General features: G+C 47.4%; 1 protein-coding gene across 2 annotated transcripts in view; it reads left to right on the forward strand.

Moving 5' to 3' along the window:
* Nucleotides 1-15,044, forward strand: part of BRAF (B-Raf proto-oncogene, serine/threonine kinase) — a 1,813,806-nt gene that overhangs the window by 188,056 nt on the left and 1,610,706 nt on the right. For both annotated transcript variants that reach the window (XM_069628802.1, XM_069628803.1), the window contains exon 2: nt 8,308-8,409. In XM_069628802.1, the coding sequence (XP_069484903.1) occupies nt 8,308-8,409 (102 nt within the window). The remainder of the gene's footprint in view (nt 1-8,307; nt 8,410-15,044) is intronic.

A 15,044-nucleotide genomic window follows, 5' to 3' on the forward strand; every position in this document is an offset into this window, starting at 1 on the left:
TCCCCTTTGTACATATTGATGCAAAGTACTGCTGTGGTAACTACTTGGAACAAAGACATTTTGTATCAATCTTAAGAATGTGAGCTTCTTGTAAGAAAACTATTTAGGCTGTTTGCTCCCTTGTTAAGGGTAGCAGGAGAGGACCCTCTTGTTGGAAAATTCAGGACTTGTAGTTTGAACGAAGCAATCTTAACCAAACGTGCAAACTATTTTTGTGCTAGCATTCCTTGATGATCTACTACCCCAACAAAAGAGTCATCTCTTGCAATTAGTAGAAGTGAAGCACTTGCCTTCCCCAATTCCCTTCTCCTCCTCTACCAGAACACCAACTATGGCAGAAGTCAAGATAAGGGCACCCAGCCCCACTTCCATGACATGCAAATATGGGGGGAATAGCACCCAACCTAATTGGATTGCTGTGGCCCTAGATTACGCGCCCTTTAGCAACATTTGAACCCAGCACTGCTACATATTTAAGAGAACATGAAGCCATGGATATTTGGAGTATTGTGCATCAATTAGGGCGTAGCCGATTTGGAGAGTTTGTGTCCCCATATCCAACCATTCTCATTGTAAGATGTCATCCATTGGGGACCGCAGTGGTTCTTTCTATGGTCTGGCCACCTCCCCCTGTTTGCTGTGGTCGAACAATTCCACCTCCTAAATTCCACAGAGGTTCCTTCCATAGATACTCTCAACCTGTGCTGCCTCCTCAACCTATGTTACCCTCACGGTTGTTGTTCCATATAAACTGGAGACAAAATGTCTATTTATACTTGGCCTTTATGTTAATCGGCTTTCCTGTTATCTGACAGAATGCCAATATTCTCTGTTTTGTCGTCAGCCTAATGTCTTGGTATATGGCGTGTGATTGATTCTAGAAGTAGATGGTGGCCAGATCTTTAGCTGCTTCCAATAAACATTCTTTAGCCAAGTATGAGTGCCAGTTCATGATCTTTATTACCTCTTTGGGGATTTTGTGAAATGCATTTAGGAACCTCTCCTAGTCCCGTCATGGAGGTCGTGTCACTCTGATCCTTCTGTCAGCTCTTTACTTTTTACCGGCGATGATTCTTGAGGTCCTCCAGCTTTCTGTGAGGCCATCTAGCTTTGTCATTTTGCATTTTGACCCCAGCCCTTTCCCACCTCTCGGTTTCTTCGAATGATCCTGCAGCATTGGTAATTTTTCAAATATTCTACCCTTGAGATAAGGCACATGTTTGATTTTACCAATAAATTGGGCACATTTCACCCACCATCCTCTAAAGCTCTTCGGGTTTTCTTTTTTTTTTTTTACTTTATTCTCTTTGAATGTCCTTCAGTTGATTAGGAATTAGTCATTGAGGTATTAGTCGGCTGGGTCACAACTGTGCCTACTGTATGGTTATCAGCAAGGGAGTCAGCTATTCTTGTCTCCCCTCTTCTCCATCTTACCTTTATTTTCTTTTGGGTCTCAGAGCTTACTGTATAGTTGGAGGGTCTTCTGCCTGACATCATGAGGTCATCATTCAGGGCAAGAGTGCCCTTAGATCATCCCCCTAACTGCTGAGTGTGTGTGTGGTGTAGGAATGTGGGGAAAGGGCTCCCTTGTGTGTTCCAAACGAGCAAGGGCATTTCGGAGCCGGGGGTGGGTGGGATTCCAATCCTGACGTGGAAACTGCTGCAGTGCTCTCATGCATAAGTGCCTTGTTGCTGGACCTCACTACCTCACCCTTAAGCGGCTTTTGCTTTAAACTTGCACCCTTCGGGGTATCGTACACCCTCCAGACCGCTGGATTTAGGTTTGTTTGGATTGCTCGGGCCTTCTTCTCAGTGAAGCTTTATGGGGTATTTGCTACGCCCCCAAACCTCCTGCACGAGACACTTTAGCACTGCCCACCCTCATCAGCGTTAATGTTAATAGGTGCTGACTCAATCACCACGTGGCTAATCCCTACCCTCTCTCCGCACCACTTACCTTGGCTCACCTTACTCCTGCAAGGCTGATCACGGCTGTCTGCCATTTTTGGAGCTGTGCCTCATGGATAGCTCAGGAGCTACAGGCCCGACCATCCTCTATATGGGTGTCTTCAGGATTTAAATTTGAGTGTCCGTCAACTGCTCTAACATCTTAAGCGGGGACTGTATCTCCAGGCTATGTTGTTGAAAATGTGCTGGGATCATCGGAACCCTTATTATATGCAGCCATTTTATTCAGGTACTGGATTCTTATCAAATATTATTCCTAGAAATTTTATTACTTTTATTTTGCCTAATGTATTTAAATTCTCGTTGAACAAAAATCTTGGTAGTAATTGACTCAAGTGTTCCAACATTTGGGGTGTTGTTCTTCATATTGGCATGGCTTTTTTCTACGCAGCTATTTAAGTGTAAATCGTTTGAGGTTTCTCTCTCCAAGCTTCATAAACCTGAGAGGGTTGTGAAGATCACAAGCCTATCTGTCGTGGCCTACCTTAGAAATGTAATTCATTTAGTTTCTCGATTGTGCATAATATCTTGTATCCATCAACCTGGTTTTAGTTTTTTAGAATCCTATTTTAGGGTGCTTGAATTGGTGCAAGATTTCCCTACTTTTTGTCATTTGTAATTTGAACCGTTAAAAAAGTTGGCTGTTCCTGCAGAAGTGCTCATCCCCTTCACATGTACCCAAAATCCATCTAGGAGCGCGAGTTCAAATCTAGTTCAGCTACACAACCTTTCATTTATACATTGTGGCGCTTGCAACATAAAGGAGACTACTTCCTGCAGAGACCACTTTGGATCCAATTTAATCATAGTGTTTCCACCTATGCTTTTAGAAACTTCCATCACAAACAAGACTGTGTATTATTTAGATGTGAAGGGGACTTTGTGCTATATTACTATTTTGAAAGAAGAGAATGATCGCTAGTTTGCTCGGTTTGAGGAAGTAAAAAAGGATGTGATTTTTCGAGTAAGGATTAACGAGGTGGTTTCTTGCTTGTGTCAAGGATTGCTATTTGAAAGACACTAAAAGGTTGCCAGGTACTGTCGTGGCATTCAAACCAGAGGCAGAGCAGAGTTTGTCATCATTCCTGGCTAACCCACCAGTACACAATGTCTGCAAGGTGGCAACTGCCGAGCCATGTACACATTTACAGGCCGCTACTGTTCAGATGCCTGTGAGAATTGAGTCTAGTGTTGGTTCATGCTGACAAGGCCTCAGTTTCTCCAGAATGGGGTCTGGCATGGATTCACATGTTCATAAATATTCCCCGTCGTCAGGCTGGGAATCCTTGGTAAAAGAAAAGCAGTCATGCTTTAAAAACTGCTTTTCTCCCGTAAACCAATCATTGGAGACTGGGTCATACTGCACCCATCCAACAAGGACCCTCTTCCCTAAGTCCCGCCTGCGGCGGGCATCTTCAGATTATTACTGCACAATTCGGTGCAGGGAGTATTCTCGGTTTGCTCTTCGAAATTGTTTCTAATTTTGCTATTTTCTAGTTGAAGCCTACTTCGCGCCTCGCCATATTGGAGGATGGCAAGAGGAGCCTGTTCAGGCTCTGCTCCAAATGTGGTTTGAGGAACATTTTCGTGGAAGACAAGCACACAAGGTGTCTCTATTGTCTGCATCCTGATCATGACCAGGATCAATGCGACATCGGTCAGACTTTCCCCTCCATGCTATCAAGGGCCTCCACCCTCTTCACCTGAGGAGAAGAAAAAGGAGGGATTCCTTTATCAAAGGCGCAGTTCAGCCAGTAAAACTTAGGTCCGTTCCACTACTCGATGAGGTTTGGGGATGAAGGTCTGCCGCTTATGAAAGCTCCAAGCTCAATGCCACCAAAACGGGACCGGCTTGAGGAGAAATACACGGTTGCTGACTCTGCCCCGAAATTCCTCTGATCACAGCTGTTCTCGGACTTCAGCCGCAGCCAGTAAGCGGTCATCCAACCTGTTCTCCAAATCCATGTTACCCCCGACCAGGAAGGGAAAAACCGTGAAGGCCGCCAACACTTTGGCCATTCTGGCTCGTTATGAGGGGAGCTGTGGTTTAAGCTGGGTCCGCGCTTGGATTTCTTTCCGGAGGACAAGAAGACTGAGGCTTTAGCCCGGTTTCAAGAAGGCGAGGTGGCTTCGGACCATGCAATTACAGTGGCAAATGGGGAAACTGAGTCTCAATCAGGTGCCAGGGCTGGCTGAAGACTACTCATTTTTGACCGGAGCACCAGGTCAAAGTGGTGGATATGCCCTTCGATGGGGATAATCTTTTTGGCAAGGTGGTGGATAAACCGCTGCAGGCTATAAAAATGGATACAGAAACAGTAAGAATGCTGGGAACCTAATCGCAGCAGCATTCTTTTTCCTTTCAAACCTCCAGAGGGAAGTTCCACAGGTCAGCCAAGGGTTACGCATCCACTTCGTACCGTCAATCCTCCTGCTACACCACCCAGGAGGCATACAGGGGCCGATCTCAGGCCTATGGCAGAGGAGGGCAGCACCGACATTGGCCACAAAGCCGGATGCAAACGCCCAGGCAAGCCTGACCCCACCCGGGGTCCGGCCCCCCACTTTAACAACCCAGTGGGGGGCTGGCTGTCACACTTCATCAAAGAGTGGGAAAACATCACCATTGACAAGTGGGTGTTGGACATACTTCATCAACGGCACAACCTGAAATTGGAACAGAAGTGCCGCCGCATTCCCCGTGTGTCGAAAAGGGAGCTGCACAGGGCTCAGCTTCTACAAGAGGTGCATGCCAAAAAAGGGGGCTGTGGAGCCCGTCCCTCGGCCGCTCCGGAGTGCACTCGAGATACTTTGTGGTCCGCAAGAAATCAGGGGGATGGCAGCCAATCCCGGACTTTCGGCGCCTCAACACATACCTAAAGTCCCAAAAGTTCAGGATGGTCACGTTGCAGCAGGTGCTCGGCTAGCTGCAAGGACGGGGACTTCCTGGCAATGCTGGATCTAGAAGACACCTACTTCCACATCACCATACATCGGAAGTTCCTGTGCTTCGTAGTGCTGCAGCGTCATTATCAATTCAAGGTCCTACCCTTTGGCCTCAAATCAGCTCAAAGGCTATTCATAAAATGCCTGGCGCCAGTGGCAGCGCACTTGCCTCTCAAGGGCATAGATGACTGGCTCATCTGGTCCCCTTCTCGGGCCTTAGCGCTACAGCACACCAGGGAGACCATGCACCTTGTGATGGAACTCGGATTCTCCATCAACTTACCGAAGTACTGCGTGACGCCATCGGAGAACGTTTGTTCTGTTCCTCAGCACCTGCATCGACACAGGGGCATCTCTGGCGTTCCCCTCAGAGGAGAGGGTGGCAGCTAAGTTGGGGAAGGTGCACCGGCTAACCGCGACGGTGTGCACAGTCAAGTCACGGCTGGGCATGATGTCGTCCTGCATTCACCTGATTCCGTTTTGCAGGCTATAAATGAAGCCTCTGCAGGAGTTCCTGGATTCCAGGTTGATTCAAAGCATGGGCAAATGGACGGACAAGATTTGTCCTCAACCAAGACTTCAAGCAAGCTGTACAATGGTGGGGAGTGCGCCAACACCTTGTGCAAGGGGCCCCGTTTCAAGTTCCACCATTCCAGGCCACGGTCACCATGGATGCCTCTCTGGACGGATGGGGAGCCCACACCGATCAGCTCCAACGCCAGGAGCCTCTGGCTTCTGGAGGAAAGGACCTGCACATCAATGTTCTGGAGCTGCGGGCTGTGTTTTGGGCCCTCCAGTCTTTCCTACCTGTGCTACGGGGACGGATGGTAAGGATCTTCACAGACAACACTACCACCATGTTCTGCCTCCGTAAGCAGGGCGGAACCAGGTCCCCCATGCTCTCCCTGGAGGCCCAGACCCTGTGCTACTGGTCCATTCTTCACAACCTGTTTCTCGTTCATTTTCACCTGGCAGGCATCAAGAACACCTTCACGGATTCCCTCAGCAGGGAAATGTGGTCCTGCCACGAGTGGGAACTCCAGCAAGCCCAGGCTTTGCGCCTATTCAACATGTGGGGCAATCCTCAAATCAACCTCTTTGTGACAGCGGCAAACTCGAAATGCCAGTCCTTCGCCAGCAGGTTTCCCCAGTTGGGTAGCCTGGGGGATGCGTTTTCCTTCACATGGAAGGGCCTCTTCCTATACATGTTCCCCATGATGCCTCTATTGCTTTGTGTGATCAACACGCTAAAGCACTGTCGCAGCAGCAGGCTAATACTAATCGCACCAGCATGGCTGCGCCAGATCTGGTACCCGTAGCTGCTTCGCATGGCGGTGGCTACGGCCCTCCGGTTGCCTAGTCTGCCCGACGACCTTTCCACAGAAAAAGGAAAAATACTGCACCATGACCCAGTGATACTGAACCTCACGGTTTGGCTCCTGCAGCCTAGAGTTCGGACACTATAATATCCTGCTGGAATGTAGAAAGGTCCTGGCCAAGGCTAGAGCGCCCTCCACACTGTCATGCTGTGGCCATAAATGTAAATGCTTTGCATTGTGGTGTTCAGCGCAAAAGATTGCGCTTCATGTCCCCCCAGCTGCTGCCATACCTGTTCGCCAAAGCCGGGCTGGCCCACGCCTCCATCAAGGTGCATGTGGCAGCCATTTCCCGGTACACTCGATCCCCGGGCAGGCCGTCCCTGTTGTCGCACAGGCCCGTCAAAGAATTTATGAAAGGCCTCTCTCTTCAGGACTTTTCCACCGGTGAAAGCTTCGGCCCCAGCCTGGGAGCTCAATGTGGTTCTTAATAAACTCACGGTGCCTCCTTTGGAGCCATTACATTGGGTTCTGCTGAAAGACCTCTCCTGGAAGACGGTTTTCTTGGTGGCCATCACCTTGGCCAAGCGGGTCAGAGAGATTCAAGCGCTCTCCTATTAACGTCCTTATTTGTCTTTTCATGCTACCAGGGTGGTGCTTCGGACCCACCCTACCTGCATGCCGAAGGTTCTGTCTTAATTCCACCTCAACAAACCCATGGTACTTAGTCTTCTTCCTGAATACTTCTTCGGCTGTGGAAAGGTTGCTGCACATGCTGGACGTTGCTCATGCCCTGAAGTTCTACATAGCCCGCACGGATGATTTTCGAAAGACCTCACCGCTCTGTTAACTTTGGACCTGTGCATCACAGGAAGCTTTCCAAGGCTTCCATATCCAGGTGGCTCTTCGGCTGCATCATGTACTGTCATTGCCTTGCCAACAGACCTCTGCCGGGCCGGCCAAGAGCCCATTCCACCAGAGCCATCGCAGCGATGACGGTGTTCCTCTCTGGTGAGCACCTGCTGGCCATTCGCAGGACTGCTACGTGGAGGTCGACGCAACCTTCACGAAGTTCTACTGCATCGACAGGGATTCCAGGGAGGAGTCCAGAGTCGGCCAAGCGGTACTGCGCAACCTGTTTTGTGTGAGGTGAGTCTGTTCCAGGTGTAAGGGATATTACTTTTGTTGAGCCTTGCCACATCCCATGATTGGTTTTGTATGTGTACAGCTATATAATCGTATTTATGAGCATTTGAATCCATGCTGGAGAAGGGACAGGTTACCTACCTGTAACTGTTTCCAGCGTGGGTCTGGCATGGATTCACATGCAAACCCTCCCTCCTTCCCCTCTGAGGCTCTCCTTGGTGCATACTGTCTCCTCACATGCTTCCTAATCTGAAGATGGCCTCTGGGAGCAGGGCTTATGGACAGGATCCTCATTGGATGGCTGCAGTATGACCCAGTCTACAGTGTTTGGTTTATTGGAGAAAAACAGTTTTGAAGCTTTTTAAAGCAGGACTGCTTTTCTTTTACAGAGGATTCCCAACATGACAGGGAATATTCATGTGAATCCATTCTAGACTCACTCTGGAGAACAATAGTTACAGGTAAGTAACGTGTCCCTTCTTTACATCTTAAAGGTAAATCATCTTTGGCATTCTATTCCAATAGCATGGGAATCTATAACAAATATTTAGTGATGGGGCAGGGAGAAAATTATTTGTCTTTCAACTATTGTTCTCTAGTGGTCATTTTCATAGGCTCACGTGCTACCTGTCCTGTCTCCCTGGTAAACTGAGTGAACCTATAGTCCACTGCATTCCGCTCAAAAGACTTTGAAATTGTTTGGGCCCAAATCTTGGACATTTCCACCCAAAGAAGTCAAGAGTCTAAATGACAGGGATAGTTTCCCTGTTTATTGCTGTAAAGAAGACACACACTCCGGAGAACCTTCTCTTACAGGTACGTTTCATTTCTTTCTTTTGCAAAGTGTAGTATTATATAGGAATTTAATCCATATTTTGTTCTCTGTTTTGTATCGAGTAGTAACACTAACCTCCTTGTTAATCTCTCTTAGGTGTGGAATATCAAACAGATGATTAAGCTAACACAGGAACACATTGAGGCACTGTTGGAGAAATTTGGAGGGGAGCACAACCCACCTTCAATATACCTAGAGGTGAGTTTTATAAAGGTAGACGGAACATTGCATCTGGCTATATAAGGAATGAGCCTTGTGTGGGTGTGGAGTGAACATTCTGGTGCATGTTGTTTGCAGGACTTGTTAATACATGGGTTTATTGGTTTTCCAGAGTTGCTCTGACCTAGATTGCTGCATTTTAACATCGACATTCACCTGTTTTATTATTTTATTATTCGCCACAACATGGGCACTGATTTATCTCTGGGCAGTCGCAGGAATTCCCCTCATCCCCCTCTTCGATTAGAGCCCTTTCACTCAACTTGCCTTACTTTTTGACATGCAGCTTGATAAGGGTATTGCGACACACTTAAGTGAGCTTTTGAGAAGCTGATATTAAAATGGAGAATACGAAAATTAGAACCTATACAGAAAATACAATGTAGAAAAATGCATCTTCCATACATTCAATTATTTCTTTGTATGTTCGTACAGATGGAGAGTATATTAACATTGCAGTTGTCAGAATTATTGGTTTCACATCAATTTATTGCATCTTCAATAAGGATGCTGTGTCTCACTTTGTCTCATTATCTCCTTAGACTAGTTCCATAATTCTTCTACCCTGCACTCCTAGTAGCAACCGTCGGAGCTTTTCTTTTATATTCGGACATCATTCGAGTTAATGGTCGGGGGTAGGGTTACAGGGCCGGCAACTGCCCCTTAGCCTGAGCTGAGAGGCCCCCTGAAGTGTAACAAAGGCCTTCTCTGTGACTTCTAACTGTTTATGTTCTACCACCCACTTCCCCTCCATTAATGCTATTTGTAACCTGGCCAAACATCCAGCAGGCTGCTAGTAGCCTTTTTTTTAATTTTTTTTTTATAAAGGCAAATTGGATTTGCCCTTTGCACTTGCTGATTTTCCTTATTAAAGAAATAAAAACACTTAAAAAAAGATGGCTGTGATTGGAAACCGCACAGGGGTCTTGGGGATGGGTTCCTTTACTTTTTGCCCAGTACCCATCATCATCATGACATGGCAAGGCTGGCAGAGAGGAAGTAGACACCAGCCGAGGCAGTTAAGTGGTACTGGAAGGGGTGATGGAGGTGAACAGTCGGGCCGCGAGGGCGCCGGTTTCTGGCTGTGCTCCTGTCGGTGTCCCACTCCCTGAGGCCCCCACTCCAGGTGATCCTCCCTCACTAGTCCACCCCCAGGAACTGGATCCAATGGCGATGGCTGTGTCCTGGCCACCTGGATGACCGACCCCCAGGGACTAGCTAGGGAGACGCCTTCAGGTTTCTCACAGTGCTAATAGACTTCTTTTAGCTTATACCAGTGTAGCCAGCGTAGTGGTTCAGAATTTTTCACATTTAGACTCTCTTCTTGTGGAATGCGTTTCAAATCTGGAATATCTTACTCTAGATAATGATTAGGTTTAGGTTCCTTTGCCTTACTTGCATATCCAAAAATGTGCCAACCTTGTTGGGATTCCATAAATCCTAAGGTGTATTATGTTTTTTTTCCCCTGCTGTTTTACTTTTAATTCCCATCCTCCAATAGTATCCGTTCTCCAGCATTGGACATTTAATAGATTCAGGGTTGGGATCCTTGTTATAGATTTACCAAAGCAGTAAAAAAAAAAAAAATGTTTTAAAAAGCACCCCATGCTGCATATTCCATCAAATTTTGAGGCATTTACCCTACAGCCCACTAGGGGGCTCCCCACCACAGAATATGCATGTTGTGTGACAGACTTTTTTGGGTGTGCTCTCCTTCATTCAATGAATTTAAATCCTATTCGACAGCTCCTGTTTTTATTAAAGACTGTAGAAAGGTTTCAGTTTTTTTTTTTGTGTGTGTGCTGTTTGCATGGTCGAAAAGGCCTGTCGGGGAACCTTGACTTCATTAAAGGCCTATATCGGTAGTAACCCAGTTCAAGCCTCTCCTTGTCCTTCACCATGTCTGAGCCTGTGAGCCATGGGGAAACCCATAAAATCCTTCTCAATTCTAGTCTGACATGTAGTGTGAAGAATATTTGCATAAAAGGCACAAAAGCATCTACTGCCCCCACCCACACCAAAGTGTAAAGGACAGCAACATATGTGGCACCTTCAATGCCAGACCCTTCGAGATGCACAGAAGCCTGATGTATTGGCTATGACTGGCCATATCCAGTGTCCAAAACACTTTAGCAAAATCTATTTTTTTTTATTTCATGATGAAGAAAAGCCTCCAAAAGTGAAAATCATGACTTAATATGGGTAGGTCTGAAGAGACCCCACTCCCCTCACCCACAATCTGGGAAGGAAGAGAGGGTGCTTGCAGTGTCCTGACCCAGGCCATGTTTGCAGCTCCTTCCAAGTGACCCCCCCCCCTTACCCCGTCATTTGGGCACTCCTTGACATCTCCCTATCCACAAGACATTGTCATCGGGGCCAACTGCCATGGTTTGTAGGCCGCCACCAAATTTGGCAACTTATCACAAATCGTGAACATATACACAGCATGGGGACTAATGATGGTCTCAGGTCCCACCCACAGGTATCTGGCCTACAGTTCACTCCTCATTCACAAATGCAACTGCAATGCATGAAACCAAGAGGTGACAAACCTCGTCAAAATGGCCATTACTGCTGGAAGCCTTGTCGCGTAACTTCCCAACTCCTACCGCAGAGGAGACATCTACACAGACCACAACCCCATCAAAATCACCCCTGTTGATGAGAGCGGACACACCTACAACAGCACTGTCCATTGCAGTTCAGTCTACTGCAGCACTGTTGGCCTGTACACAGTTGATGGCGAAAGTTGCCAGCTCTGAGAAAAGGAAAGGTTGGCAGAAGTGGTCCTTTAGCATCTGTACCCTTCCAACATATTTTCTGCATCTTATCTAATCTTCAAAGTCTGGAGCTTCTTCCAGACAAGCTCCCGGAACACTACATGGACACTGATTTTTAAGTCTTGAAATTGAAAGAGCTTTCTTAGTCTTACCAGGGGCTCTTTCCTGAAAGTTGAAACAAGGTGGGAAGGGCCTTTGCTGCATAAACCTCAGCTGAACCTTCGCCTTAGCTGCACTTCCAAGCTCCAGTAGAGTTTCCTTTTAGATCCTACTATAACTGCAAAAGCTGGTCTCTCACTGAGACGGACAACCCTTACAGTCACACATACCCCTTCAAGCGTGGTGATAGTTTACCTGGCCATCTTCATGCAGGCTGCCAACAAACCAGATTTATCCCACTTTCATAGACCCACTCACATCCGCACTCTTTAGATCCGTAATTTGAGACTCTCATTATGAATTCTAGGCTTACGTGGGGCGTGACAAATGAGTAACTATGTCTTCCACTGAATAGTCTAATAAATAAATGTCTTGTTGTTTATTAATCTGCCAAACACCCTGCTGGCTTAACTGACTGCTCAATTCCAACACCACAGGGCATCCACCTCCTCAGAGAAATTCTTCTTCTCTGTTATGGAACATGGTCATACTAGAGTTTCACCAAGCCCCCAACAACTTTCCCATTGCAGGGATTATAAAATGATCTGGCTGTGCTTAAAAACAAAAGTCTACCTTTTTACACAAGGCTCTAGCAAAATACTTCTCCAGATCCTAAGAAACCAGGGTGCTTAGTCTAAGTATTTTCTGTTGGAAAAGAAGAAGATCTGTATGCCAAACTGTGTCTCAAGTTATCAACAAGCAATACTTCAGGTGACCTTACAGGGCATTATACTGCTTCTGTAGAGAGGAGACTTCCTGGCCATACATGGATCTGCAAGACTCCTACTTTCATATCCCTATACATACAAAACAGATTTCTGAGATTCCATGTAGGCAACACTCGCTCCAAATTCAAAGTACTTGGGCTAAAGTCAACTCCTAGGTCATCAGAGTGCATGGCCTCACTGGAGGTATTGCCCTAGTGGACAAAACCATTCCTATCTGTAACTGGATGACTGGCTTATGCATGCATCAATGTTGCAGATATCTTTGGAGCTGTCAATTAATCTTTTGGGATCTTTGGGATTCTTTTTTTTTTTATCAAAGATTTTATTGATTTGAAAATTAAAACAACATTACACTTATCTCTCTGCAATACAGGGTAGGGACGTGGGAAGGAGAGGAGAGATAGGAACAGCAGGGGGAGAGGGGGGAGGTTGGGAGGGAGAGGAACATATGCAACATCAACATTTCCAGGTAAGGGTAATGGGATGGGGAGAGAGAAACAATCAAGAAACAAAAGCATCTAGAAACTCAACTTCCGGGACCATGGTCCGACAGACCATCAACTTGACATAGGATGACCTTGTGGTGTAGTCTATTCATGGCAGATTTGTTACCCCCACTTTCCCGGAGCATCTCGCAGACTCTGAGGCTGCGGAGCCACCCCTGTCATTTAGCTAGCCTCTTCCCATCTTCTCCATATTTTGTCCGCTTTTTGCGGGCAACCCCTCGCCGCGTACACTCTATGTTCCATTATAGCGCATATGTCCACATCTGTGACCCACTGGTCATAGCTTGGCGTATGTTCCGAGCCCCACAGTTGCGCAATGTTCCACCTGAGAACCGCCATCACAGTCGACCAGAGCAATTTCTCATAACGTGAAAGTTCAGTTTCACTGGAGATCCCCCAGGAGAAGGCATTTTGGGCACCTCTGTATTGCTTTACCCATAACGCTAGACAGTTTATCACAGCATTTCTGCCCGAGCTGCTGTATCTTACTACATTCCCACAGAATATGGAAAAAGGTACCTTCTTCTCGTTTGCAGCGTAGGCATCGTGCATCCGAGGATTTGCCCCAGCGGAAGAGGGCCACTCTCGGGTAGTAGGTGCAGTGCAGGATCTTCAGTTGGACCAGTCTTAGCCTTGAGGCAATGGTTGTTTCACGCGGGCACATCAGGGCCTCCACCCAGTCCTCTGGTTGAAGTGGACCCACATCTCGTTCCCACTTTGTCCTCAAACTGGTTAGTTCCGGTGTCGCAAAGGATGTTATCACATTGTACATGGTAGAGGTGACCTTCCGGTCCACCCGGTCCAGAACTATGTTTCGCTCTAATGGGGAGCTTTCCGGCATGTCTTGTGTTGTGTCGATGGGTCGGCCAAGCATATTTCAGCTGCATGTAGTGGTACCTTTCTGTGGCTGGGAGGGAGAACTTCAAATGCAATGTCTCGAATGGTACCAGGTTGTCCTCGTGTACCACATCTCCTATGTTGGTGATTCCTCGCTGGACCCATTCAGGCCACCTGGGCAATTTTCATATTTCGGGAAGGTTGCAATTGTTCCATAGGGGTTGCGCCAGCGTTAATTTCCCACCCCATCCTAAGTACCAATGTGCTTCCTTCCATATTCTCACTATATGCGTTACCATATCTGTTTTTGGTGTGCGGTTCAGGCCTCCATACAGGTGCTCTAGCGGCGCGGTCGTGGCATTGCAGATAAGACCTTTGATGTGTGGGAAGCTTCCGTCCCCATGGAGCATATCATTTACTACCGCCATCTGGCTGGCCCAGTAATATGACTGCATTCTGGGCAGTCCAATCCCTCCTTCCGAGATAGACCTTTGGAGCGTGGCAAGAGCAATTCGTGGGTGTCCTCCTCCCCATAGCAATTTCCGAAGGATGAACTCGATTTTGTGGAATTCTCGCTGGTGGATGTATAATGGAGCGTTTTGCAGGATATATACGAATTTAGGAAGAGCTATCATTTGAACAGGGCCGCTCTGCCCATCAGCGTTCGTGGCAAGGAGATCCAATGGCGAGTATCTTCTGCAAATCTTGTTACAATGGGGGAGAGGTTCAGGGCTGTGTATTCAGTAAGTTGCTTCGTGATTCGTATCCCCAGATATTTGAACTGTTCCCTCTCGATCTGGTTAGGGCCAGCCTCTAGGCTTGCCATCGAGGCGTCTCCTATAGGGAAGAGGATGGATTTGGACCAGTTCACACGTAATCAGCTGAATGCCTCATATTGCTCTAACAGATACATGACTCTGGGGCAGGAGTTGCTCGGGTCCTTCAGATAGATGAGCAGGTCATCCGCATAGAGGGATATTCTGTCTTCCCAGGTCTCAGACCATCGGAAGCCTTCCCAGGTTGGCACGTTTCGCAGGAGGATTGCCAGTGGTTCGATAGCAATTGCGAAAATCATTGCCGACAGTGGGCAGCCCTGTCTCGTGCCCCTCCCCAGATTGAAGAGGTCTGAACGCCAGCCATTGACTCTGGTCCTGGCCACCTGGGATTCGTACAACAGGCGCACCCACTTCATGAAGTTCTCACCAAAGCCCATGCGGTGCATTATGATCCAGATGGCCTCCCATCTCACCGAATCGAAGGCCTTTTCAAAGTCAATTGCTAGTAGGGCTAGTGGGCCCTGTATGCTGTTGGCCCTTTCCAGGGCCGAATATAGCCTGTGGAGGTTCATGCGAGTTATCTCTGTGGCATGAAGCCGCACTGGTCCGGATGTATCAGGGAGGGAATAACCTGTTGCAGACGGTCCGCAAGTAATTTCGCCAGTATTTTGGTCTCGCTATTGATGAGTGAAATGGGCCTGTATGAACTGCATCTTTCCAGGGGCTTGTCTGGCTTGGGTATCACTATTATTGTTGCTTCTCGCAGATCTGTTGGGAGAATGCCCTTTTCTCGTGCATGTTGATACATTTGGAGTAGTTGGGGAGGGG

This window comes from Ambystoma mexicanum, chromosome 12 (assembly GCF_040938575.1).
Source record: "Ambystoma mexicanum isolate Mex_15411 chromosome 12, UKY_AmexF1_1, whole genome shotgun sequence".
Classification (NCBI taxonomy): domain Eukaryota; kingdom Metazoa; phylum Chordata; class Amphibia; order Caudata; family Ambystomatidae; genus Ambystoma; species Ambystoma mexicanum.